General features: G+C 54.5%; 1 protein-coding gene across 1 annotated transcript in view; it reads right to left on the bottom strand.

Annotated features, from left to right (window-relative positions):
* RBM19 (RNA binding motif protein 19) overlaps positions 1-17,782 on the bottom strand; it is a 121,324-nt gene that overhangs the window by 78,786 nt on the left and 24,756 nt on the right. The window contains exons 17-20 of the mRNA XM_082668403.1: positions 12,083-12,237; positions 9,371-9,431; positions 5,600-5,679; positions 2,865-2,920 (exon numbers count right to left, since the gene is read on the bottom strand). Of these exons, the coding sequence (XP_082524529.1) occupies positions 2,865-2,920; positions 5,600-5,679; positions 9,371-9,431; positions 12,083-12,237 (352 nt within the window). The remainder of the gene's footprint in view (positions 1-2,864; positions 2,921-5,599; positions 5,680-9,370; positions 9,432-12,082; positions 12,238-17,782) is intronic.

Here is a 17,782-nt window from a genome sequence, read left to right as displayed (position 1 = left end):
GGACGCGGCTGAGAGGAAAGGGGAAGGAGGCGGGCTCCCCTGGGTGGCACGCAGCCTAATTATCTTCTCCCCCCAGCAGCTCTGGATGTCCAGTCGGCACATCCTACCCTGGGGTGTCTGCTGCCCTTCATCTGAGACACTCAGGGACCAGCAGGGACTTGAGGAAAGAACTCCGATGGGGGGGTGGGGCAGCCTCTCCCTAAACCCAGTCTCCTCTGCCTCTTTCTTTGCAGATGCCCAGAAAGACGCCGGCTGGTCCCAAGGTCTTGTTGGAGACATTTCCTCATGAACCCGAAGCGCAGAATCCAGGGGCCTGGAGCAGTTTCTAACCATGGAGGTGGGTCAGGGCTGTGAGACGAACTCTCTCCACCTGAGGTTCAAGGCCATCCCGAACCTGTCCCCCTGCTCTTCCAGGGAAACCCTCCACTCCACGGACGCAGGGGAGGGTCACGAGCACAGCCATGAGTTGACAATCTGGGTGTGAATGCCCCGTTGGCCACTAAGGATCTGTGTGATCTTGGACAAGTTATTACTTGGCCTCTCAACTGTAAAACAGGCCTAATAATAGTGCCAACCTCATCGGATTGTTTGAGGATTTAATGAAGGACACGTCAAAACACTGCACTGTGCCTAGCACAGGGTAAGTGTTCCATAAACGGTAGCTGTGATTATGAGGACGGTTATGACTCACTTCCTTTAAGTCTGCTCCGGGTCACCTCCTCCCTAACTGTCTCCACTAAAATAGCAGCCCGCTCCCACTCCCAGCCCGGCTCGATGTTCCTGGCACTCATCACTGTCCAAGAGCACATTACATATTCAGTCATGTTTCTCTTCACGGTCTGTCCTCTAGGGCTATGCTGTCCAACACGGCAGCCACCAGCTGCACGTGGCTAACAGTTAAATCGATATTAAAATGACACAAAATTAAAAATTCAACTCCTCGGTTGCTGGGCTAGCCAGCCTCCAAGATGGTTCCCAATGGTCTCTGCCTCTTGGTATTCATGCTCCTTGTGTACTCCTCTCCTGCTCTGAGCCTAGGTCATAAAAGACGCTGCCGCTTCCTCCCTATTCTCTCTTGGATCACTCGCTCTGGGGGAAACCAGCTGCCAGGCTGTAAGGACACTTGTGCAAGCCTAGGGAGAGGCCAACATGGTGAGGAACTGTGGCCTCCTGCCAACAGCCATGTGAATGTGCCATTTTGCAAGTGAAGCCACCAACCCCAGGGGAGTCTTCAGATGAGACTGCAGCCCCGGCCAACGTCTTGACTGCAACCTCATAAGAGATGCCAAGACGGAACTTCCCAGCTAAGCTGCTCCTGAATTCCTGACCCTCAGGAACTGTGAGATAATAAACGTCTGCTGTTTTAAGCTGTTAAGTTTTGGGATACTTGGTTATGTAGCGATAGATAATTAACACAGTGGTAGTTGCCACGTTTCAAGAGCTCAAATGCCATGTGTGGCAAGTGACTACCACGCTGGGCAGTGCAGATGTAGAACATTATAGGATGTTTTCATCATCGCAGAAACTTCTATCAAATAGCACTGCCCTAGAATGTAAACCCCATGAGGAATCTCCCTCCCCAGCTCCTGGGAAGAGTGTCTGGTGCCCAGGAGGCTTTCTGTAATTTTTTGTTGAATAAAAGACAGACTAAATGAACACTGCCTAGGAATTGAGAGCCTGCAAGGTGACTTCAGCCTGACTCCCTGGAGTCAGGGGACTGAGAAGAGAGAGACGGGCGCCACTGGCTGAGTGATCACGTGCTGGCCACGTGCTAGACGCTTCATGCACAACCTCCAGTTTCCACATTTTACTTTACGGGCAAAATCACCCGCCCAAGGTCACACAGCCTCTGGATTAGAACCCAAAGCTGCAGGGCACAAAGCTTGAACACCCCCCCACTCTTAATTCATGGCTCAAGAACCCCCGTTAGCTTCTGGGGGCTCCCACACCAAGCCTTCTTCTGGCTAAGGATGCTCAGCACGGGATGGCCTGGGATGGGTGGACACCACCAGAGGTGGCCAAGGCTGGCTTCACAGGGAGCATTAAAGAACAGAGAGAGAAGGAAGAGACAGCGGCAGCTTCAGGTCAGCTCACTGGCGGCTGATCTGCTCAACGACCACAACAAATGACCGACTTCCTGAAAACCATCGAATAAATATCTTAAACCAGCCCAAGGATTGTTAGAGGCAGTCACTTCATCACCTGAGGCGGACAGATGGGACTGACAATGACAACAATGATAACGGCTGACCCCAGGTACGCGTTACATGCCGGGCACTGTTCAAAGCACCTCCAGTGTATTAGTTCAATTAGGACTTGCAAGGGTGAGGATGTAGGGGCAAAACTAAAACTCCCAAGAGACCTCCACTACTTTAGGAAACTGGTCATTGGGTCCAGTGGTCTGTCTCCATCTCTAACGTCTACTGAATCTCTTTCAAATTAAGCGGAGGCCGTCTCTGGGCGCCGCTGTCCAGCTCCAAGAAAGAGAGTCCCATAATGCGAGGCGTCTAGGTTTTCTCACTGCCTCTGGTTCGTCCAAGGCTCCAGCAACTTGCAAGTCTCCCTGGGTTTATTTATAGGACCAAGATAAGTGGGTTTTGCTTGCTTCTCCTGCCTGTGTTCCTTTTGTTATAATAGATGTGTACTAACACGTTTACTCCGGGGACTGGCATGGTCCCAGTTTACCAGGGAAATGGGTATCAGAGCTGGCATGCGGGACACCTCCTTAATTAGGAAGCGGTCCCAGGGTGAGGGGGGTTGGGTCGGGGAGGATGTTCAAAGACCATGAGACACCATCCAGGGCACCAGCACCAACACAAAAGGGATGGACTCAATCCAAGGAAGAGGGGGCAGGGGAGACTCACTTGGTGGCTCGTTCTGAGATCCTGACTTCCAGCTTGTGGCCGTCCACGACGTGACCCTGAGAGATGAGACAACACAGCCTGTCCCTCTGTCCTCTTAGAAGCACTCACCCGTAGCCCTGTCCTTCACTGGAGTGGGCTTCGGCTGAGTGAGGGGAGAGAGAACTTCGAGGGGGCACTGACTATTCCCAGGAGACAAGCCCGCTGGAGTCAAGGACAGAGAAGGGCTTTTCCTGGAAGTGGTTCCCGCTGAGCCCGGGCAGCAGCTGGTGGTTACGGAGACCCAGCCCTCCAAGTCCTCTGGAGCCACGAGTGGGCCTTGACCTTTAAGCCATTCAAGGGGCACAGAATTTTCCATTGTTTATAAGCATTTTCAGGCAAAGTAAGCCCTTTGGTCTGGCTTGCAGAGAGAGAGTTTGGTTTGGATTGTATGCCGTTAAAAAAAAAAATCTAAATCACAGCAGAGATGCATCTAAAGCTAGGCTCTTAACATGGGTCCCTTAAGGCAAAACTGGTGTATTAGCAAAACTACCCTTGAAAATCCTTTAAAGTCCCCCATAAAATACAGCACACGTAGCTTCGTATAAACAGCTCTTTGCGGCAATATACCCGTATGTAGCACACAGCGAGGCACAGAACATAACTCTAATGTGTGCAAGGCAGACTCTGACAGGCTCCTGAATTACATGGAAGAGAAAGACAGACCACTGGGCGTGCAGAGCTGAAATCCAGTTAAATGAGTACACAGCATCTAATGACAAAGTTGGATTTCTAGTGTCTCTTGAAAAAACAACAAACAAAACAAAAAACCAGAGAAGATCTGGTATGGCCGGGGCCCACCTGCCCGTCAGGCAGTACCTGGCTGAGGCCAAGAAGTGGCTGCCCCGGTAGAAGGGGCGCAGGTGCCCAGGCTCTGTTTTGGGTGGTGCTGGCCCCGTCGCTAGTTTACAGCTAGTGGCCCCATGGGCACTTGAGGTGGAGAGCAGAGAGACTTTCCAAGTGAGAGCAGAGGCCCCAGAGGCCATCCCTCCCCACCACCGCACCCAAACCCAATTCAGCCCTGGAGTTGCTTTGGGCCAAGGGGAGGGTCATCAAAATTCTACAAAAACGATCATATTGGCTAAGTGCCCAGTTACATTTCCTATAATCCCCAAGGCCTTTCGCTTGACTAGCAAGCTCTACTGGGACAGATTCCATCACCTGGAGGGTCCCTATAAAGCCAGGCTTCACAGGGAGGTGGGCCGGTATGGGTGCCCTTTTCACCCAGTATCCAGCCCAGCTGTGCAGGCCCAAGCACACGTCTCAGAGAGAATGGGAGCTGGGAGGGCGTGCGGCTTGCTACGCGCTCGCTTGTCAACTTGGCCCTGGTCAACTCCATCTTATGTTGCCGCTGCCTGGATGGCCTATACAGACACGTGACATTCTGAATAGGGTTTAAAAGGGATCCTGGAGCCCCTGGAGCAAGTGGGCCTCCAGAAAGAAAGAGGCTCGTGAGAAAGCACTGTTCCTTGTCCCCTTCCTGCCACCGAAGGGCCTGGGGACGTGGGGTGTCAGGGAAGGTGCTGAGGACACTGTCTTTTTTGTTGGCGGTACGCGGGCCTCTCACTGTTGTGGCCTCTCCCGTTGCAGAGCACAGGCTCCGGACACGCAGGCTCAGCGGCCATGGCTCACAGGCCTAGCCGCTCCGCGGCATGTGGATCTTCCCGGACCGGGGCATGAACCCGTGTTCCCTGCATCGGCAGGCGGGCTCTCAACCACTGTGCCACCAGGGAAGCCCTGAGGACACTGTCTTAAGCTGAGGCCTGGCCCACTTTGGGGCTCTGTTCTGCTCCCTGTAACCTCAGCTCCCTTCCTGCCATCCAGGGCCCTGATCTGTCCCTGTACTTCGACCCAGCAGGAGGGCATCGCTCCTTTCTCAGCAGGACATAAGTCTGTGTCCCAAACACCTCCGCGTTCAGCCCCCTTCTCCCCACTGTCACTGCGTCCACCCTGACCTGTGCCTGGAGGACTCAACGGTCTCCAACCTGCCCTCCTATGATGCACCCTCCACACAGCAGCTGGAGACACTGTTCTGCAGCAGAAATAAGATCCTTCTCCAAAGTGCTCCAAGCCCTCTGATGGGATCGCACTGCCTCTATGTTGAATTCCACAGTCCATAAAAGGTCTGCAAGATCCAGCTCCACATACCTCCCACCCTGTACCCTGTCCCTGCCACACTGGCGTCTTTCTGCTCCTCAGACATAGTAAGCTCACTCCTGCCTCAGAGTCCCTGCCCCAGGCCCTTTGCACGTGCTGTTCCGAGATCTCTGTGTAGCTGACTCCTTCTTGTCAATTAGGTGTCAGCTCAACTGTCACGTCCTCAGAGAGGGCCTCTCCTGACCACGCGATCTAAAGCAGCCTTCCCCTCACCACACTGTCTGCTTTATCTGCACCCGAGCACTTCTCATGACCTGGTCGTGGCGTGTTTCTTCAGAGGTCTGCTTCACCCAGCTCCCTGAGGCCTGGCACAAACCAGGCTCTTGATCAAGAGTTGCAGACTGAAGGAATGCCTTGTAGTGACTGTGGGGGGCTGAGGAAGTTCAAGGCCGTGGGCCACAGTCCCCTAGGGAACTGGAGAAAGCAACGGGCCTGGGAAGATGTGGGCTGCTCGGCATTCCCACTCAATTTCCGAAGACTGACGGGATACCGCACCACCTGCCTTGTGCCCCCGGGAACCTCGGCTGAGAACGCCCGCTTACCTGGAGCTGCTTGAGAGCTTTCTGGGCCTGCTCCGGTTTCCTGTATTCCACGAATCCAAACCCCATGGACAGCAGCGCGCCTGAGAGAGAGAGGTGGGAATCGTACGGGGGCGCCAGGCAGGGAGGAAAACAAAGAAGGTGCACCAGACCAGGTTCAAGGGCTCCAAGGGGCCCCTGGACGGCCCCTCGACATTCTCATTTCTTCATGCCCCTCTTTGTTCCCCAAGATCCCAGCTCCCGGCTCGCCATTTATTACCAGTCGTCTTGAAGAATCAGCCAACGAGGTTATACAGCCGCCACCTGAGGCCCAGTTGACTATTAATTAACAGATGATCGACGTGATAATTAACTTCATAATAGAATTCCGCCTTTGGGAGGGAGGGGTGACCATCGCCACGACAAGCGGCAAAAGCTCTACCCGGGCAGTCCCCTGCTTCCATACATAATGCATAATATGAACACATGCATCAAAGTCAAGCACGCCAAAGGCTTACTCTTTACAAAGTATTTCTGACCACCCGGTTACACCTGGTTCCTGGGTTTCAGACATAAGGCTGGGACAGGGAGGCTGTGACCACCTCGTTAGAACTCCTCTGGTTCCCTATTGCTGGGTCGTGAGTAGCAAGAGTTCAGATAGCCAGGGGTGTCTCCAAAATTTATAGAGAACTCTGCTTCCTGAATGTAAACATGCATAACTGGGGGCACACAAGAATAAGGTCTCTAATCACACCTGGCTCTTTGACACAAAATGTGATGCATGCCTCCGCCCCCGCGGTTCATGCTGATTTACTAATTTTACTCTATTTTTTCACAGTTGAACTCAAAGAGGGCCGGCTCAAGGCTGATGGGCCCAAACGCGGCTCAGGGTTCAGCACTGTTGACCCAGCAGTCCTCATCTTTGTCTGTATTGTTTGTGAGGCTGTGCCCCTGCTTGTCTGCATTTCTACTCACAACTACATGTTATAAAACGAGGGCCCAAAGCAGGAAGAAATTCCACAAACAGCCCAGACATGGTTCTGCGGGCGACCGGAAGGAGGTTCAGAAAGAACTGATGGCTGATGGGTAGCGCCACCCCGTGGTGACTTTCAGTATTTGTTTTCCAGTGGATACGTGAAAACACTGTTCTGAGGGCCAAGGCTGGAGGGTCTGTGCCCGTAGGGTATTTAAAAAGCTCATTAAGATGGTGTTAAAGGCAACTACAGAGAGTCAAGTTCATTGCCGATTCACTGACGCTGTGCAGATCCATTCTGCCCTTCTCCTGCCCTGGAACGCTGATGCCCATAGAGAGCACGACTTGGGCCCCCCGGCCTTCTGGTTTCCTGTTCGGTTTACCCAATGGAAAGCTCCGATTTGACATAGGCGGGTGGAGGAGGTAGAGTTGGGGCCCCCGTTCTTTCCACGCACCCCATCGCCTCCCCGCTTTGGCGTGGTTCTGGCAGCGCCAGTGTCCAACCCACACCCTTGGCTCTGCTGGTGGCCCTTCTTCTGTGGCTCTGGCCACACCACTCCCTCCCCACGGCCTCTGGGCTCTGCAGGGGAGGGGCGTTCTCCCACAGGATCCACTGCCTCGACATTCCCGTGGGTCCCCTCAGCCCAGCCCAGACCCAGGCACTCGGCCCCTTCACTACAAACATCTCCTTGACAACCGCAGCTGAGCGTGCTTTCTGGTTCCTGCTGAGACCCTCGCTGATAACAGGCACCATCTAGATTCCCCCCAAACTGTGACGGATGAGCCCCGGAGAGTAGGGCTCTCACATACAGGCTCTTAAAAAAGACAGTGTAGCTTTCAAGAGCTGCTCGTGGCACTGAAAGATCAGATAACCGTTCTAAAGCACGCTGAAGAGCGCTCCCGAGGGCCGAGGGGCCGGCTCCACAGAGCGTCTGACTGCAGAGGGGCACGGTGACACTACAGCCTGCAGGGACAGCCCTGGATGGAGCTGGCGACCCCTCTGCCAGCCTGTCTCACCCCCCAGACTTCAGGGGTCACCTCTTTTCCTGAACTCCGTCCCCAGACCCCCCCAAACTGAGCCTTCATGTCGTTCACTCGGCGCTTAGCTGCCCTTCCCTGTAGCCCAAACTACATCTGCGGTTCCTGGTGAACAGGGATGTTATGGTTTGAACTGTGCCCAGCTCCCCAGTGTGCGTTAAAGTCCTAACCCTCACATCTCAGAATGTGACCGTATTTGGAGATAGCTCCTTTACAGAGGTAATCATGGCAAAAATGAGGTCCCGAGGCTAAGTGCTAATCCAATATGATCGGTATCCTTATAAAAAAGAAAAGGGGCAGGCTTCCCTGGTGGCGCAGTGGTTGAGAGTCCGCCTGCCGATGCAGGGGACACGGGTTCGTGCCCCGGTCCGGGAAGATCCCACGTGCCGCGGAGTGGCTGGGCCCATGAGCCATGGCCGCTGAGCCTGCGCGTCCGGAGCCTGTGCTCCGCAACGGGAGACGCCACAACAGTGAGAGGCCCGCGTACCGCAAAAAAAAAAAAAAAAAAAAAAGGGGTGGTGGTGAACTCTGAACACAGGACAGGTGCACACAGGAGAATGCCATGTGAACATGAAGACAATCACTTATAAGCCAAGGAGAGAGGCTGGAACAGATCCTTCCCTCACAAGCACTCAGAACGAGCCAACCCTGCCCACACCTTGATCCTGGACTTCTGGCTCCCAGAACTGTGGGGTAATAAACTTCTGTGGTGGAAGCCACCTGGTTTGTGGTGCTTTTTGCACCCCTAGCAAACTAATACAAGGAACTCCCCAAATTCTATGCCCCCGTCTGCTTCAGCCCCTCCAAGGCTCCTCTGCCTGGCAGCAAGCCATCTGTGACCTGGAATCAGCCCACCTTTCTAGGCGCGTCTTCTCCCTCTTCAATACACTCCCGACCTGCTACTGCGCCCTCTCCCGCCTCCGCCACCCACTCCCGCCCCCACCAGCTGACTGCTCTGCCTCCCTACCCTCCAGGTCGCGGTCTGACGTGGAGACCCCTGGCCTGGGCTCCTGTCCAGCCAGGGCCCCCTCTACCAGACCCCTTGTTGCTGTGTGCTGTAACCACTAGCTCCTTAGTCTCTCAGGACACAGCCACGGGACAGCCCACGTGGCATGCCTACAAATCCCGGCAAATTGAAGGGATGGGGAGCGCACAGCTGTGAGGAAGCCAGGAGCAATGGCCCGTCTACCACCTGCAGGAAGCCAGGGCCGGAGGAGGAACAGAGAGACGCCAAGGGACTCGTGGCAACGCCTGAGGCTGACAGGAGAGATGAGGGTGGGGTCTGCGTGGCCCAGGCACCCAGGGGCCAGTGAGGTGCGTGGCTGGTGACTCAGTGGAGCGTTCTGGATGTTCTACATCTGGGTCACTTCTCTTGGAAGGGAAGAGGGAAAGCCCAAGACGGGTCTGTTCTCACTCTCCCCTGGAGATTTCCAGAGCACAGAGATGCTGGGAGCAGGGAGAGGCTTCTGCCACCGAACAGTGTCAACCCTGCCAGCCCTCTAATCGCACTGCTCTGAAAACACCCGACAGTTCGGGGTGGCAAAGGGTCTAGATTCAGAAGAATCTGACATGCATGGCTGCTCCCACCGGAAACCAGGAGTCTCCAGGGACCCAGAAAGGAGGACCATTTTAGACAGCCAAGCGAGAGAGCGTGGGGCTGCCAATGCTTCAGAATGAAAGAAGACCCTCAGAATAAGCAAGAGAGAGGTACCCTTACCCCTACCCAGAGCGACACTGTTTCTTTCAGAATCGTTCCTTTCTAACTGAGATCTCCTGTGAAATACCTGCTTTGTTCTTCTTCTTGGAAATGGAGCAGCTCTTCACCACACCCACTTTGGAAAACACCTGGAAGAGAATGTCGACAGGTATTATCAGAATTTCTGTGCTAATCCCGCAACCTGGTGTAGGCGTGTCTCGAAAGACAGAGGGGACCAGGCAACTGCAGGCATGGAGAGGGCGAGAGTAAGAGAAGAGTTAACCCCTGGATGCGCTTCCGTGGCCGGGCCCTGGCCCGAGCCCTCTGCCTGCATGAACTCATCCAGCCCTTGCAGTGATTCTACCAGGTAGGTGTTACTACCCACGTTTTGCAGATGACAAAACTGAGGCTCCAAGGGGTTAGAGACGCACCCAGCGTCACAGCTGGGAAGCCCCGGAGCTGATAGTTGGATCCAGGCGCCAGAGCCCAGGTTCTAAATGCCGTGCAGGTGGAGGTCCTGGTCAGACACTAGGCTCCCCACATTTGCCCTAATATCACCTCGGGGGTCCCCAAAAATATCTGGAGGCACTGGATCATGGCCTACTTTAAGTAGCTTGGATGCTCCCTTAGGGTTCCCCGTAAGGGCCGCTGGGCTGGGTCCTGGCTCCCAGTGTCCAAGAAGGACCTGGGACACTGAACAGTCCAAGGAATCACGAGGGCCATGCAGTGGGGAAGCTGGGCCTACACTTAGAAGCTTGGAGTCCACTGACCCCAGTCCTGACCCTCTCACTGCCCCTGCACCTAACGCCAACTAATGTTTAAAACTTTCAAAAATCACATTCTGCTCTATTTTTCCCTTTACTTTTTTTGTCTTTCTTGCTAGAATTTGAGAACTGACCAGTGCGAACTCCTGTCCTTCTGGTTCACTGCGGTGTCTTCCACAGCACACACAGGGCCCAGGGAGAGGCAGGTGCGGGTCACTGTTCACCGACTGAGTGAAGGGGAAGCAGAGGGGAGGGGGGATTCCGACCAGCAAACAAGAACCGCACGCAGCTGACATTCACTGACTCTCTTATTCCGACCGTCAAACACTTTACTTGAATTATCTCATTCATTCTAATCAGATCTTCCAAACAGCTCCGCAGAAGATTCTATTAACACCCCCTTTTTACAAATGGGAAACTGAGGCACAGAAAGGCCAAAGGACCAGCCCAGGGTCACACTGTTAGTAAGGAGTGAGGCTGGGACCCAAGTCCAGGCAGACTGACCCTTAAGCACAACTCTCCACTCAGGATGCTGTTAACAGGAGCCCTGTGAGCTGGACGCTGCTACCCACAGTGCCTCGAATGGGCTGTGTGACCCTAGGTCAGTGAACTGACCTCTCTGAACCTCAGTCTCCACATCTGTAACATGAAGAACCTGGACTAGATCATTTTGGCTGTACCTTCCAGCTCCAGGGTTCTTTAACTCCAAGGATGCTCTTAGGCTGAAGCTTGGGCACATCTTCCAGGAAAAAAATGGTTCCCGTTGACGACATCCCCATACCAGATACAGGGGGGCCAGCACAGCAGAAATAAAAAAACAAACCCTCCACAAGCTGGTTTGACCTCTTCAAAGCTATCTAGCCTTTGGACACTACTAGCGTGTGCCTGTTTGTAAAAGCAAACTCAAACGAGACCAAAACGGATTCGGGAAGTAGCCCAGGAAAAGTCCAAGAGTGGGTTTCCCATTGCCCCAGAGGGTGAACCTCTGCGCTTAAAATGCTGCTGCTTTTGCCAGGCACCTCTGCTGCCGTGGTGGCTTTTCTAACTGGCAAGTGACAGTCACACTGGAGATTTAGCCAGAGGGTCCCAGCGTGCAGGCTCTGATCTCCTGCTTCACCTTGACACCCTGGGCTTTCCCGCCCAAAGCAGGCTGGACTCCTCTCCACCCATCCATCACCTTCCTGCCTCTAGGACTCAGTGGACCCCGTCTCCCCTCCTGAATCCAGCTCTAGGATTTCAGAGCTCAAAAGAATTTGCAGAAACCAATCAGCTCAATCCTCACGGCCTTCGTCCTTTCCAGAACCAGTTCATGGCTGTCAGGCTGCTAGTCACCAATTCATGCATTAAAAAAAAAAAGGCATCGAGCATTTATTCTGTGCCAAACCCAGTTCACAGAAGCAGAGACTCTCCCCGTGGACAGTTCTCAGTCCAGCGGGGGAGCTCGCAGACCCCAGTCCTTTGGCACTAGAATCCCCATTTCCAGATCTCTGGCCCAATTCCTTCTAGAAGCCCCCCAGCGCCCATCATTTGGCATTTTCCCAATGCGTACTTGGAGTTCCCCATCCTTTTCCCCTCCACCCCCTTCCTATGAATGCAAAACTCTCAGCCCATCAGGGACTCCAGGCACGACTGCCCCTCCTCCAGATTCACTCAGTGCTGTGTCTTCTGCGTGTTCCCACCAGGCCAGGAGGGTGTGCTGGCGTTTACTTTTGGGTGGTTACCCTCGCAGACACCATCTGGGGAGGGGCTTTGTTTTCTGACTACAGCTCTCACACCGCATCGCAACAGGTCCCCTTCAAGTGCATGCAGGCGCCCCTGCCAGCCCCCAGACTGGTCTGGCCAGGGCTCCGATCTCCGGGTGACATGTCTACTGGACAGCTCGGTGGAGGTGTCAATGCGGTGGCTGTTGGCTGTTAATCTACACGCTGCCACAAGTCACTCGTCCAGGCAGGATAAACACAGTGACCACATCAGCAGACTGGGTCTCCCGCCCCGCCCACCCCCGCCCGCTCCCTCTGGGCCGAGCGGTCACTCACCCCCTTCAGCGTCTCCTCGGTCGTGTCGAAGTGGAGATTTTTGATAAACAGCGTGCACCCGGGAAGGCTCTCCTCATTCTCTTCCTCCTCCACCTCTGCTGAAGTGTCGTGTGCTGCTCCCTCTGTCAGCTTTTCACCTTCTGGGGTCTCGCCGTCTGCATGGGCCCCCCCAACCCCGCCACCAAAACAAATCTGTTAAATGATGCCTTATCTGCCTAAGCCCCGGGACCTAAAGCACAGAACCTGCCAGACCCGGGGGTTCTGTCTCTGAGTGGGCAGCGTCAGGAAGGGACGGCTTGTGCTGGGTTTTAGCAACTGCTGGGGGGTGGGCTGAGGGAGGGGAGAGACCGCCGTGCTTCCTGCCTCTGTTTTAAAGAGAAAAGAGTGTGAAGCACAGACCAAAACCCAGGAGCCCTAACTTAGACTGACCCACATCATATCACCCATATAATCTGAACCTCAAAATAAATTACTGTGAGCTGCAAACGTAAGCGACGTGGTCTTTTTCCTCAAAAACCAGCACTTGGCGAACTTTCAAAATAAAATGCAACTTAAAACTGCAAAAATTACAGAATGGGAGCAAAACTCAGAACGTCCTAAATACCCCTTGAACCTAAGGGATGTTACGTTCATTTAAAATCCCCAACATACATAACTTCAGGAAGCATACACATAAGAGTATGTTTTCATCTACACAAAATATGTTCAATTCAGAGCTACACATAACAGCAAAAAACTGAAAAAAAGACAAAAATCGACTATATTCATAAACAAGAGATCTGGAGAGTTATACTGCCACCAAAGGCTACACTAATATGTAAAGATGACGTTTCCGAAGAATGTTTAAAGACGTGCAACGATGCTCGTGACAGAAAAATTAAGAGAAAAATGAAGGTGCAAAACAACATACGACGTGACCCCAATCACGTTCTGTATCCAGAGCTTACGAGACACATACGCAAGAAGAGAAAATAGCGCACTCCTGGTTATTTCTGGAGACTGTGATTACGAAGCGCTCCATCCTGTCACTCCCACCCGTGACACGCCTACTCTGAAGGAACAGCATTGCAGGAGGAGGGAAGGGCAAGCGTGAGGCTGTGAGTTAGCAGGGCGGGCGTGTGGCTGCAGCTCAGGATGGAGCCCTGGTGGAGAACGGGGATGTCACCCGAGGGTGCCGGAAGCCTCACGAGGTTGGAGGTGGCGTCGTGACCTCTTGAGAAGTTCCGCTGCTGGAAAAATGTGTTCCGTTTGGGTCAACCTCCCCAGTTTTTCACATGATCGGGGCCTGGGGACAATCATCATTTCCCCCACGTTCAAGCTCCAGGAGCTCCTCCCATAGCCCCCGGGGAAATCAAACCCCATCTCAGCCATTCTCCAAGATGCCCGCCCGCTCCCACCCTCATGGTTCTGAGCATGTGGCCCCGACCCCCCCTCAGGTCTGAGCCCTGCACGTGCCAACCTGCAGCGGACGGGGACACTCATTCTCTCGTGCCCACTTGCACGCAAGTAGTTCAAGGCCAAGGGAGCTTCCGGGGCTTCAAACCCGTCCCGCACGCTCTCACGCCGAGCACGACAGCCCTCTCCATCGCCCCCGGCCCTTTCTGATGCAAGCCTACTGCTGGCCAGTCCTAACTGAACTTCAACCGCTTTGTCATAAAACAACCCTTTCAATCCCTAATGGAAAGAGCGACAGTGAGGATGTTGCCCATTTCACATCAGCTGAACGGGCAGCCTTCTCCCTTCACGCTCCCTCGGAGGTGAACCCAGAATCCAGACTCTCGCTCCAGGACAAAAAAGGAGAAATGTACATAAAGGCTCCTCCCCCACCCAAGCGACTAATGCAATTTACCCACCGGGACTCCGTGGTGTGGCCATTTGTCCTCAAAACCCAACTTCCAAAGCAAAGCAGGGTAGAAAAAGTATTACTGATGATGAGGAAGCAAAGCTAAGCAGACAGGCTAAGATTCCAGGTGGTGAATGAGAACTTCAATGGAAAGGAAGACCACGCCCCTCAGCTGCGAAGGACACCCACCCCACAGGCTCGCCTCACGTCTGATGTGTCTTGGAGATAAAAGGAGAGAGGAAGGGGTGCCAATCAGATGCCCCACTGCGTGCGGGGACTGGGCTAGGCCTGCGAGGATGCTTTCTCACCGCAGACCATAGCACTGCATCACAGTAAACCGGTGGTCCATGGAAAGTTCTGGAGTTCGCTGCATCTGAACTCTAAACCTCAGGCAACTTCATGTTGGGAGAGAGGTTCATGCGAGACTGAAAAAATTTTTTTTGTAGAGAAAAGAATGGGGGGATGATGGTGATTGAGAGAGCACCGTGCCGGTTTAAGGGGCAGCCTGTTCGCGGCACCGGCCAATTGCTGTCACGAGGACAGATCAACCCAAGTGTGGCCAGGTGTTCAGAGCTTTCACGAGAAGCTGAAAATCCAGCTTTTCATGGGAAAACCCACATTTTAAAACTCTTGGCAACTAACTCAGCGGCATGTGGCTTCTGTACTAGGCAGTGGTCAACAGACTGATTTAAACCAGCTTATGGGCCTTCGTGCCCTGCTCCCCACTTCCAGCCTGGCAAAGCCCAACGACCCGTCCCTCTGCCTCTCCCAAGGGCCTGGAATCCAGCCAGTTCCCAGCGTGGCATTCCAGGGATCTGAAGCCTCACAAGGACAACAGCTCCGGGGAGCCCAGGGGCTGTGAACAGGGCCAGAGTCCACTCCTTCCTGCCTCCCTGCCCCAGGAGCAAGGGCTGGTCTGCTTCAAAGCACTTATTTCAAAGGTCACAGGCCCCTGCCCAGGAAGTGTGATGTTTGCATTTCGTGACAGAGCTGAGATGAGCTTGCAGTCAGGGTTGGCACCCCAGGAACAGACAGATCCCTTCCCCGGAGGGTGAGCTGCCCTCAGTCCCAGCCCAGGGGGAACAAGAGGGGACTGCGAGGACGGCCAGGACCTATCACCTACCCGGGTGTGCAGCTGGCCTGGCTCCTCCCACTTCTACTAAGTCAGCCAACGCCCCTGACCCCCAACATCCAGGAGAACATCCAGCTTGAAATAAAAGACACGATTAAATGCAGCCTGGTTCTGCTCCAACAGCAGAGATGCCTGTTGTTTCTCCAGACCTCTGTGTGCCCAGCCACCGCCTCCCCACCTGCAGCTCCCCCGGGGTGCTGGAGAGCTAACAAAGACAAGGGCATCCCAGTCTCGGGACCTGCTGGAAAAAGGGGGCCTGAAGAACACGAGAAGGGGGCCCAGAGACCGCAGTCAGGAGGCAGCGCAGAGCTGTGAAAGCGCACGGCCTTCGAAGTGAGAGTGGTCTGGGTCAGGGTCCCCGTGATGCCACACACACACACACACACACACACACACACACACACACACACACACACTCTCTCCCCTTTTCTCTGCTGGCTTCTTTGGAAATTCGAATGTCTGCTACTCCATACGCACGCTGGGTCCCCGGTCCAGGGCACCGTTGCCTCTTGTGTGGATGACCGGGTGTTCTCCTCACTGGTCTCCCGTCGGCACCTGTCCCTGGCCTGCCAGCTTCTCCCATTCTGTCTCCTCGCCTGCTCCATTCCAGCTGCACCAGCCTCTATTCTGATCTCTGAGCCTGCCAAGACCCATCCCTGCCACAGGGCCTTTGCACTTGCCATCTGTCTCCTCTGCCTGTTCTGCTCATCCCATTTTCCCAGGCCTGGCTTCTTGTCAGGTCTCAGCTCAAACGTCCTCCCCTCAGAGCTCCTCCTGTGCAGTTGTCCCCAGCACAGGCCTGGCCACTTGCCATCAGAGTCCCCTGGGTACCTTTCCTTCAGAGGCCTTACCCCTTTCTGAAATCACCTTACCGGTTCACTTCTCTGTGTCCCCCAACTACAAGGGGAGCTCTCTGAGGACGAGACCACATCTGACTCAGTAACCTCTGCACCCCCAGCACCGGGCCCAGAGCAGATGCTCCAAAAATATTGGTAGATGATGATCTGCTACACAAATGGCACTTAGTGTGACCGACAGGAGCTGTGGGGTCACAGCTAGGAGCACAGACCTGGGAGCTGGTGGCCTGGGCACAGCCCAGCTCTTTCCAGATGTGTGACTCTGCATAAGTCACTCAATCTCCCTATGCTTCCTTCTTTCCATTCAAAAAAGGAGAAAGACAATCACAGGGTCCACTTGCAAGACAATTATGAGAATTAACGCACAGAAACCCAGATAAAACAGTGTCTGGGCCAGGGGAAAATGTCAGGAATCCCTACCTCCGCAGGCCCATTGCCGGAAGAGGCAGGCCAGCCGGCTGCAGGCTTTTGAGAAGAACAGCCAGCGCCGCAGGTCTGAGTGCAGGGGACTGTGTCTCTGTCGGCCACATCCCTGGGAAGAGCTTCTGCCCCGCTCAAGTGGCCAGGCCCTGCTACGACCCATGCCCATGTCCAGAGAGGTGTGGAAACGGCCAAGGTCCAAGGACGAAGCCAAAGGTCACTGTTAAAAGTGCTTTTCTGCCAGGCTCCCCTGGTGGCACAGTGGTTAAGAATCCACCTGCCAATGCAGGGGACATGGGTTCGAGCCCTGGTCTGGGAAGATCCCACGTGCTGTGGAGCAACTAAGCCCGTGAGCCAGAACTACTGAGCCTGCGCTCTAGAGCCCGCAAGCCACAACTACTGAGCCCACGTGCCACAACTACTGAAGCCCGCGCACCTAGAGCCCGTGCTCCGCAACAAGAGAAGCCACCGCAATGAGAGGCCCATGCACCGCAACGAAGAGTAGGCCCCGCTCGCCGGAACTAGAGAAAGCCCGCGCACAGCAACGAAGACCTAACGCAGCCAAAAATAAAATAAAGAAAATAAATAAATTTAAAAAAAAAAGAGAAAGAAAAGCGCTTCTGCCCCTGGCCTCAAGTGGGGTGATGACAGGAAGACTAGCAAGGAAAAAGGAGGTATCACAAAACGAACAGATGTTTGCCAACGACCTCACCAGGAACCAGGAAAAGTGGGAAGAAGCGCAGGATGGGGATGGGGGCGGGGGCGGGGTGAGGGTGCGAGGAAGGCTCGGAAAGCAAGGTGGGCTGGAGGGGGCTGGGAGAGGCAGGGGGGAATACCGTCCATCTGTAGTTGGCACAATAAAATCCAGTCACGCATCACCACATGGGGCTTTATTATAATCAGGCCGCAGAATTTACGGTCGCTCCCTCCCCCTTCCGGCTCTCTGCGCGGAAGGCTGACAGCAGAGACTGTTATCAGTTGCAAGCAGCTTTTCAGGACCTCCCCCGACTTGGAGCCCTTTATCTGGAGGTGAGGGTCTTGGTTGTGGGGAGATAAAACACACTGTCCCCCCCCCCTCGAGAACGGTACAGGGAATGGAGGGCTTCGCCGAAAAGACAGGTGTCGGGGGGGGGGGCGCTGGTGAACAAAACAACCCTCTTGGTCCACTCCCCTCCTGCTGCCTTCCTGCGGAGCCTGAGAAAATCCAGGGCTTGGGGGCCGGCTGGTCCCCGGCAGTGGGGATGGGGAAATGGGGAAGCTTCAGGAACCATGTGCAGAGGGGCGGGCGTGGGGGAGCAGCAGGTGAAAAGGAACAGCTCGGGGACCGGGGAGGGGACCGTGTGTGTGATACAGGTAAGAAAAGGAACAAAAAAGGGCAAAAGGAGGCTCGGGAGATGAGTCCTGCGGGGATCCGCCTGACGACACAGGACTCAGCGGGGCGTGAAATC

Source organism: Grampus griseus, assembly GCF_964374135.1.
Source record: "Grampus griseus genome assembly, chromosome: 12".
Lineage (NCBI taxonomy): Eukaryota > Metazoa > Chordata > Mammalia > Artiodactyla > Delphinidae > Grampus > Grampus griseus.
Note: the sequence above shows the minus strand (reverse complement) of the source record. Positions and strands in the feature narration are given on the sequence as shown.